This window comes from Lactuca saligna, chromosome 2 (genome assembly GCF_052625555.1).
Source record: "Lactuca saligna cultivar CGN05327 chromosome 2, ASM5262555v1, whole genome shotgun sequence".
Lineage (NCBI taxonomy): Eukaryota > Viridiplantae > Streptophyta > Magnoliopsida > Asterales > Asteraceae > Lactuca > Lactuca saligna.
The window spans coordinates 170,084,116-170,094,003 of NC_136418.1; the positions used below are offsets into that span (position 1 = coordinate 170,084,116).

The 9,888-nt window shown below is 35.3% G+C and overlaps 1 protein-coding gene across 2 annotated transcripts; it reads right to left on the reverse strand.

The window, feature by feature from the left end:
* Positions 1-1,496: 1,496 nt before the first annotated feature.
* Positions 1,497-7,351, reverse strand: LOC145032738 (uncharacterized). 2 transcript variants are annotated; one of them, XM_078981648.1, is made up of 18 exons: positions 7,162-7,351; positions 4,986-6,659; positions 4,847-4,915; positions 4,558-4,756; positions 4,390-4,474; positions 4,132-4,254; positions 3,949-4,017; positions 3,787-3,868; positions 3,636-3,695; positions 3,508-3,560; positions 3,253-3,419; positions 2,933-3,171; positions 2,563-2,862; positions 2,396-2,457; positions 2,260-2,316; positions 2,085-2,178; positions 1,865-2,005; positions 1,497-1,794 (listed from the first exon to the last, which is right to left on the reverse strand). In XM_078981648.1, exons 2-18 carry the CDS (start codon positions 6,642-6,644, stop codon positions 1,696-1,698), a joined length of 3,558 nt encoding a protein of 1,185 aa, XP_078837774.1. In that variant the 5' UTR covers positions 6,645-6,659; positions 7,162-7,351; the 3' UTR covers positions 1,497-1,695. The 2 variants fall into 2 exon arrangements, with proteins under 2 accessions (XP_078837774.1, XP_078837773.1); XM_078981647.1 differs by having other exon boundaries at positions 4,986-7,351.
* Between the last annotated feature and the right edge of the window lie 2,537 nt (positions 7,352-9,888).

The window sequence follows — 9,888 nt, forward strand, 5'->3', positions numbered from 1 at the left end:
TATTTAATGTTTGTAGTAATTTATATTTTTGAATGAAATTTATTTTAAATTTAAGTTTTATTTATTAGTAAATGTTTGATTTTAAAAAAATAATAATTAATTATGTGAGTTAGAAATGAGAGATGAAAATAAATAAATTAAAAATTAATTTGATAATGAGGTGACATATTGATTGGGAGGGTGTTTGGGAGGGTGTGAGGAATCAACTTTCTCAACCCTTAGGAAAGAGGATCTAAGGAGTTGGTAGAGAATAAAAAGGAAGTGGTGAATGAGATTAGATCTCAATAAAGTAATAAATAAATAAGATAAAAATATTATTTTGTAGTGACTTAAAAGTAGATACAACTTACAATAACAGTAGTTACTACCGATGCTTGAAAAAAAACCATTTGTGTAAGATTTTGAAGCCCTAAGGATTAGTGGTCTGCAATGGATTGCAAAAACACTTGCTTAAAGTTTTTGAGTTGTGCGTTTTTCAAATAGTCATGATGCATAAAATGTTGTTCCTGTTTGGAGAAATAATCAATAATACCGCCAACTTATTAGAGGATGATGAAGGAATAGTTGCCAAACTACACCCGGAGTAAAACATTGAGTGATAGATAGATAATCCCCCGGTAAACCTTTTTTAGCCAATTGCCTTCCATCACAAATTGTAAGATTATGCAAAGAATTGTGCTTTTTACTTTTTAGTCTTCTTTCTTCTTTAATCTCCATAACCACTTAGCAAGTAAAGCCAAATTGCATTATCTAAGGCTTCCAACCCCAAGAAACCCAAATTTTTTAGGCCGTATTGCATTTTACCACGGAACCAACATATTTTATTTTTATCTACTAACAACCCCTATGAAATCTTCTTCTCAAAACTTTAAGGGCCTCCTTAATCGTGTTTGGGGCTTTAAAGAGTGAGGAATAGTATAAGAAAAGACTACACAACACCGGTTAAGTCTACCACCAAATGATAGATTTTTCACCTTCCATAGGCTCAACTTAGACTTTAATTTGGTGACAATCGGCTCCCAGTTTTTAGCAAGCTTGTGGTTAGTGTAACCAGGTACATCACCAACCAAACAAGTTTTGGTTTTAGAATAACTAGCTTTCCATTAAACTCTATGATTTCACTAGTCAATACAAGTTAATTTCCAAAGATAGAGTTAATTTGAAAATTATTTCCTATGTATTCGATCAAAGATTCCAAAAAGTGAAAAGTTATGGACCCAAGATGATTTTAGCAATTTTATATACACAAAATAACTAATAAATTAGATGAAGAGTAAAATATTCGAGAAAGAAACATACAAAAACCATAAACCCAAAACCCAAAACCTTGCAATAAATTGCAAAAATAAAGGTTAAGGTTAAACAATGGCAAAATTTGACGAAATTCAAGAACCATTTTTTGTAATTTACTCCTTTGTTTTATCTATCCAATAACCATATATATAAATGATCTAAAGTCATCATCTTCCAAAGTACGTTCCCCAACACATGTGAAGGAAAAAACAACAAAGCTTAGTTCATGCTTCATAAGAAAAAAAAAAATAGTCAGAATTCAAACCGCCTATATATATAAAAAAAAAAAAAAAAAAAAAAAAAAAAAAAAAAAAAAACTAAAAAGAAAAGTTTGTATATGTTTTCAGTTAAAAAAACTTAAAACTTAATATAATAAACAAATAGATGAGTAGTGTAGTAGTATCACGATGTAGATGTAGATGTAGCACGATGCAATTCCTTCTCCAGCATTGATGTCCCTTTGAATATGGTGAGCTGGATGTCCCTCGAGTACTGTGTATACTGTATGTAAAATTGACATCATTTATTATTACCATTAAAACCAAAAATATAAATTAATAGTAATATTTACCCGATCGTCACTCATCTTTCTGAAACCCAATTTTTTAGTCCAAATTGACTCGGCTTCTTCAGCAGCAGGAAGCACAAGGAGTTCAACACCCAATGACAACAGTAACTCCTCAATACAAAAGAACAGAGCTTGAAAATATCCCTACAAATTATAAATTATTTTAATAATATACTAAAAAGAATATAATCCTATAATATATATCAACACTGCATGCATTCACCTTCCCTTGGTGTTGTCTACTGGTAGCCACCAGGGGTAGCTCAGCCACCTCCCGCCCGAAAATTCTCAGAAGCCCTGCAGATACAACTACTGACCTGCCCATGTATGTATATATGTCACTTGATAAATCAAATACTTGAAAAAAAAAAACATATAATTTAAAAACATTAACACACCCTGCCATCAGAACAACACAATATATCCCACCAAACTCCTGTCCAGATATATTTCTCCTGCAAAAGTGGAGGGGGGCAAATTGAAAACTTGTAGAATTTCAAGGTTGATAAAAGATGAAGTTCAACCAAAGCATACCCGTATACCATTACAGGGATAAGATCACGGCCAGATGTCGCTACAATGGGATCAAAACACTCCTGCCACACCAAACCCAAACCCAAACCCAGATTAATTAAAATTTAAAAAAAAAAAATGCAATAAGCAAATGTTATTGCAAATGGTAAAAGGACAAATATGCCCACCCGGAAAATGGCAGCAGCCCTTGAGAGGAGGGGCAAATGTTCAGGATAGCGGCTTTTCCCACTTAACATCCGCCATCTAATCTCATTTGTGACTCCTCCTTTGTCTACATGTTGATTTTTCCTGTTTATTATACTCAAAACTGGAGCCGAAATTACAGTTGCGCCATTCACAACCACATCTTGAATAGCACCATGGATCATATCACAGTGATCACAACAAAACCATTTATCCGATGGGAGTGCCTTCAGATCACATCTCCCGCTCTCTCTTAAACAACCAACATGGTACTCTTTCTCACACTACAACAATATTAAAATAAATACATATCAAGTTAACATAACAACAAACAATATATTCCAATTTACCTACCTGATCACATAGCATTACAGTTCGATCATCAAACTCTGCAACACTGAAATCATGAGCCCTACAGATAACACAACCACCAGTTTCGTATTCTCGGGCTTTAACAACACGTGTGAGTCTGATCACAATGGGTCTTGACTCTGTAGCAGATGCTTTTCTACCAGAACCAGACCCAATACTGTCTCTACAGTATGGGCAATGCCAGTCTTCAGATGAAACACCATCTACTACTCCCAGACAAACTGAAAGCTAGAAGCTTATATATATTAGATATTTAGATTTAGATTGAATATTTAACTAAAATGAACAGATAAAGCTTTCACCTGCATGGAAAGCACGAGGGCATCCATCACAAATCATCAGCTCTCCTCTGTCACCACATACTGCACACATGTCATCACTGTTGCTGGTTGTGATACTTTGACCATTTGCAAGCAACAGAGCTATATCATGGAGTGTTAGCCCATTAGGGATATAAATATGCCGATACCTGATAATCAAGATATGAAAATGGATATTATTAGATTCACTAATGTTAAAAATCAATCTACAAGTTTGCTTCTAGAAACACCACTCACGGTTGACGTTTGGCAGCCCATCCAGCATGAGCTTCAAACTGTGAAGGACTGATCTGTCGCAGCAAAGTAAATGAATTAATATTTTATGAAGAAAATTGAAATACAAAGAACATGATGATAATGTTTACCTCAGTGTCACAATGGCTACAAACTATACCGGTTCCTTGCTTGTAACCCTCAAGTATTTTCTGCAAAAAGAATATATACATTTGAGGATTTTATGGCATGATAAAAATAGAATATCTGATTATTTGATTTAAACAAACAGACAACAGTCACCTTTCCTCTGGCATAATAAGCCAACTCGGTTCCATCAGGAAGTCCATTTGGCATAAATAGTAAGCGGTGTAAATCATTATCTCTGTCAATTTTCATCACATAAAAGAGATTTCAGGAGTGAAAATGTAACACACAACAAAGACCAAATTACCCTTTGCCTACCTTTTCTTATGGCCACCTTCAGCATTTCGTTTTGTTTCAACAGCAGTGCTAGATGTGTATGACCTTGGCCTATATACATATATATATATATACAAGGAAGTATTGTAATACACTGATACTGATATGCATGTATGTGTGTATGTGTGTGTGAGAGAGAGAGAGAGGATACAAGAAAGAGCATACTTTTTGAATTGGGTTTTCCGCTCTTTCGTGGTGTCACTAACAAATGTTTGAGGTTCCAAAGCTGAGCTCTTACGATAAGAATAATACGGGATAGGACCATCTTCTCTTGTGTGATTGGTGCAGCTAAAAAAAACATAAATCAAAAATTTTAATAACCTGATAATCTATAAAATCCAAGAAAAAAGGCTGTTACTACTTACTACTGCTTAAGGAAAAGGATAGAAGAAAAGATATAAGAGCAAGAGAAATGGTATGCACCTTGTTGTAGAATGATACAAGTTCATAAGCTTCATATGATGATTATTGTCTGTTTTACCCCTGTCCGTGTTTCCTTGAAGACCTCCTGTGCAGATTACAAGAAAATGTAACAAAAAGAAGTAATAAAAGACTTTCATCTATAAATAACAAAAATGCCATCAGCCTCACCTTTCCAAACCTGAAGGAATTCCTCATTAACAGATGAACCAGCTACGTTTCTTATTGCTTCATCTACTGTGTTGGGAGGAGAATTCTTCATTGCCTGAATTATACTGTATACAGGTTTTCCATTCTCCAGATATATGTGATTATTAGGGTGCCTAGTTTTTCCACCAGCATGTTCCTCAAACTCATGAGCACGAAGAATCTGAATGCATCATTCAATCATTACTCAAGTGTAGCAAATCCAATACCAAAAATACACCATTTTAATGAAAAAAAAAAAAAAAAAACTTACATTAGAAAAATTGCATGATGCACAACCACATAAATAGCCACAATCCTTCACAATTCCAATAAGCTCCCCCTGGTGCCCAAATTCTGTTAAGATAAGAATATATTTGCTGAAAATACTAGTAAATAGATATGCAACTTACTGAAGCAGAAATATATTTCACTTTTGCTCCCTCGAGAATCCCAGTTGATAAGAGTCTTTTAACAGTTGTAGGATAACTATCAGGAACAACCTTTTCAGTCGTTGCTTCAAGGGTATTAGGATATAAAAGAGAGTCCCCAGTTTCATGCAACCTGGGTGCCTTACGGGTCCCGTTTGTGAAAGAATTGCCTGTTGACTTTGCAGTAGAAGCAGACAGTTGACTATCATACTCTTCCTTGCGTTTACTGAATTTGAAAGTAATTTTCCTAATACCAGAAGAAGTACTTGCATGCTTTGGAACCTCAAGTACAACATGTGATGTATCATTTGTAGTACCATGTTCATCTTGGCTTGAGCTCCCCTCACTGCTTGATGATGTAATTTCACCACAAACAGTTTGGTCTTTTATGACTTGTTTTCCATCTGGTTGACTATTAACAGTCTGAAAACTTGAAGAATTGTCACGAGGTGATACATTGGGATTTGAAACTTCAGAGCATATATCATCATTTGAAGCCTCCTTCACCTCCTTCTTGGTGCAAGGATCTATTACCAGTTCAGTATCATTTAAGGCATCTGTTGTCTGCTTTATGACAGAAGACTCTGTTCCAGTATCATTTACAACTTGGGTTATATGGTTCATAACAGGAGGCTTTATTTCATTATCAGTTAAGCTTTGTGTTGTCTGTTTACTTCTAGAAACCTCCATTTTCATCTCAAGCAGTGAATCTTTGACAGGTTTTTGAACAGAATATTCTGGTTCACTCTCGTTCAAAGCCTCGGTTGTCTTCATCTTGCCACAAACCTCTGTTTCCATCTCACTTGGACATTCTTTGACATGTTGGATCTCATTCAAACACTCCTTGATAGGCTGTTGAACATTAGACTCTAGTTTCACCTCATTCAGACATTCCTTGACAGGCTGTTCAACATCAGACTCTAGTTTCACCTCATTCAGACACTCCTTGACAGGCTGTTCAACAATAGGCTCTAGTTTCACCTCATTCAGACACTCTTTGACAGGCTGCTCAACAATTGGTTCTATTGCCATCTCATTCAGACACTCCTTGACAGGCTGCTCAACAATAGGTTCTATTTCCATGTCATGTGAAACCTCTAAAGAGTGTTTCTCATTCTCACCACAAGGATCTAGTTCCATGTCATCTAAACCTTCTGTAACAGGCTGTACAGCAGAAGGATTTACATCATTATTATTATTTAAACTCTCAGTTGCTTGCTTACTTTCACAATTCTGTTGTTCTGTCACCTTCAGACATTCTTGGACAGGCTCCTCACTGGAAGCATCTTGCATATTATCGTTTAGAGATTCTGTTGGTTGCATTAGTTCCAATCCATTTGAACATTCTTTACTATCCTGTTCAACAGAAGGCTCTAGTTTTTTAATACTATTTAAACCCTCTGTGGGAGGTGTTTTAGGACATGGCTCTTGTTCAATAGAAATCAGGGCCACTTCTGAATGACTAATAGCACAAGAATCTACTTCATCATCAACTGAATCCTCTATGGCCTGTTTTTTGGGCAAGGGCTCCACATCAGAACCAACTGTTAGCCACTGATGGTCACGCTTCTGCTGAATTTTCTCGTTTTCCATTTCCCCGACATTGCTCAACACAGCCACACAAACCTCCCCTTCTCCCATCCTAAATGTTCCCCTCTACAAGTTCAGAAACTATCACGTATCAAAAAAATTCAAAATGCATAACAGCATTCTAAGTTCAAATAAATAACTATGCAAACCAAGTAAACACAACAGAAACCCTAATTCCTGAATTAGAAATTAAAACCCTCACTGGTACTCTATCAAACAACCGGACTACAATTCAATCTCTAATACCAATTATACAACAATCCAACGCACTTATCTAAGCATAAAGAGCCTACACAGAACCAACTTCTCATCAACACAATTTCGTCGATCAACAACTTCTCGGAATCCGATATTAAATGGCACAATCAATCGCTCAAAATCCGATTCTCACCGACCTCTTACAAGTAAAATAGGTTCCAACAACTTTGAATCAGAAGATATACCGTAAAATAGTGAGTCACAACATGAATCCCCCAATAAACTTTTCATGCATCCATATATGTGTATTATAAATGTACACGTGTAGATCTGGGATCAAATTTGCAAAATAGCAAAGAAGCAAACTAACCGTGAAGATCAACTTTCAAAATTAGGGTTTTTTCTTGTTCTCTATTACAATCTTCATCTCCTTTTTTGCATATTCCTCATGAACGACAACGAATAGAGCGGCAACGAACGAAACTGAATTTTTTGTTCGCGGGAGTAAGAAAAGTCGTGAGATATGGAAGGCACGAGAAGAGGGGTTACAGGGGGTGGATAGGGTAAAAGCAATACGAGTGGGCCCCGCATACAACAAACTTATAGTAAGCTGCCATGTGGTCACTACAATAGCTTTAATTCGATCATGATGGAAATGAACGGTTTAGATGTGGCAACGTAACAGCTGTACCCTATCATCTGGTGCACTACTATATCATGGGAAAACACATTCATCATCATTTACAAATCATCTTCCACATACCAACCAGTCTTTGGAAACAAATAACATTTATAAAATTTCTCTGGGTTAAATTAACCAAAATTTTAATCAAATATATTGTTACATATACCGTATAGAACCGGATTGGATAGAATAAAGATAAAACTGCACAAATGGTCTTTGTGGAATGTTAAAAATTGTCATTTTGATCCAAAAAGGTTTGGACTAGCAACAGTGATCCAAAACTTTCATTTTGTTGCGTCTTTAGTTTAATCTGTTCTGATTTTTTTCAAAATGATGGATCTGTCCCTGCTAATATATTTTATCTTTTTTTTTATTTGTTTTTCTTATTTCCATATTTAAAAAAAATAATAAAATAAAAATAAAATAAATCTCTCTATCTCTCTCTAAAAAATCTCTCTCTCTCTCTCTCTCATTCTCTTTTTGTTTGTTCTTCATGGTTCTAAAGAACACTTCATAAAGCCCAGAAACCGGTGTCACCGACAGAAACCACCGTCATCCAAAATCATTGTCGATGCCACCACCATTTTCGTTGTTGGCCCCACCTCCTTCAGCCCCACCTTCAACCCCCATCGTCTCTGTCACCATCACCTACAACAAATCCTAATCGATTCCCACCATCGGAGACCCTTTTGTCACTTTCTTTGTTCGTCTTCTCCACCGGAAACCATATCCATAACCCCGATTTTTGACAAAAAACATCACCAACTTCTGAAACGCTAGCGTCGCCACCTTATCTCATATGGATTAGGGTTTTGAACGAAGAAGAAGGATGTCGTCGATTTGTGAAGACAACGACGTTTACAGATCAAGAATGTCGTCGATCTTGAGGGTTTCTAGACGAAGCCACCTCCGAAAATCTGAAATGCATTCGTACAAAGCTTGAATCGATAGATCTGGTGGTGAGGATTCAGATCCTCCTTCGTCCAGATCTAGAAGCCAGTTTATGGGATACCACCGTCAGAAGCAAACATATTGCCTCTCGCTGCCTTTCATCTAATCCTCTGACTTGATTGATCCTCAACAAAACCTAGCTCGAAGCAAACCCTTATTTACAAATCTGTTTCCATTGTCGGAGAAGAAACAAAGAGCATACCGGTAAGGGTTAAGATTGGAGGTGCTCCAACGCGCGCGCGCGCGTGAGAGAGAGAGAGAGAGAGAGAGAGGAAGGAAGTGGTGATCGTGGTGGTGGTGTTGTTTACAGGAGGGAGGACTGAAAATAAATTTCTTTTTTTTAATTTAAATAAAAAATATAACAAAATTAAAAAAATAGAAAATTAAATTAAAAAAAGACAAATCTATCATTTAAAAAAAAATTCAAAGTAATTTGGACCAAACTCGCAACAAAATCAAACTTTTGGACCACTAGTGCTAGTCCAAACCTTTTTGGATCAAAGTGACAATTTTCGACAAACCATAGGGACCATTTGTGCAGGTATAAAAAGGTCCCTTCTCACCCCGACCACAGGTATAAAAAGGTCCCTTCTCCTCCAAGAGAAGGGATCGAGAAATAAACCCTTAAACACTTGCCTAACACTTTTTTCCTGGAAACATATATTTTATTGGTTTCATTGTTGACCTAATTAAATAGTCATAAATGAGCCGATGAGATGAATATCAAATTTTACAATAAATGTAGCATTATATAACCCATCGTATCGTCTTATCAACTAATTTAATGACTAGGTGTCTAAGGTGCTGTTTGTTTTTCTATAAAAACCTCTTCAAACCACTTATTGCTACGGCGCACCACACACGCAACACTTTTCCTCTCGCAGCAGTTTGTTTTTTGGAAAACTTCAGACTACAAAACCTTTGCGCGTGTGCTGCGTGGCGCAACACTTGACTTGCATCTTCTAACCTCTTCAGCTTTCATTTTTTTCTAAGTGTTTTTTTAAGAATTTTTGTATAACTTTTTTTTTTTAATTATTTTTTTTAAACTTTGATTTTCTTAAATTTTTATTTACAGATGTGATACAATTTATTTTTATAATTTCCACGATTTTTTTTTTTAACTTGATTTTTAATTTTTTTTTACCGTTTTATTAATAATATTTTCAATTTCAGTTACATCTTTTTTAACGTGTGTAATTTTTTACGAACTTTGTAGACAACGTTTGCAATACTTTCTTAATTTTTTTATTATTTTATTTTTTAATGTTTTTTAAAATTAGTTTTTTTTTCTAGAATAAAACTATTAGCTTCTTTTACATTTTTTTAAGTTTTTTATTTTTGTTTTTTTACTTGTTCTTGTTATTATTATTTCAATGTTTAAGACTAGAATTATTAAGTTTCAGTGTTGAGAACTATTTTCAGTTTATAAATTTAGTTTACTGCAGCAGTATGCAGATGTTA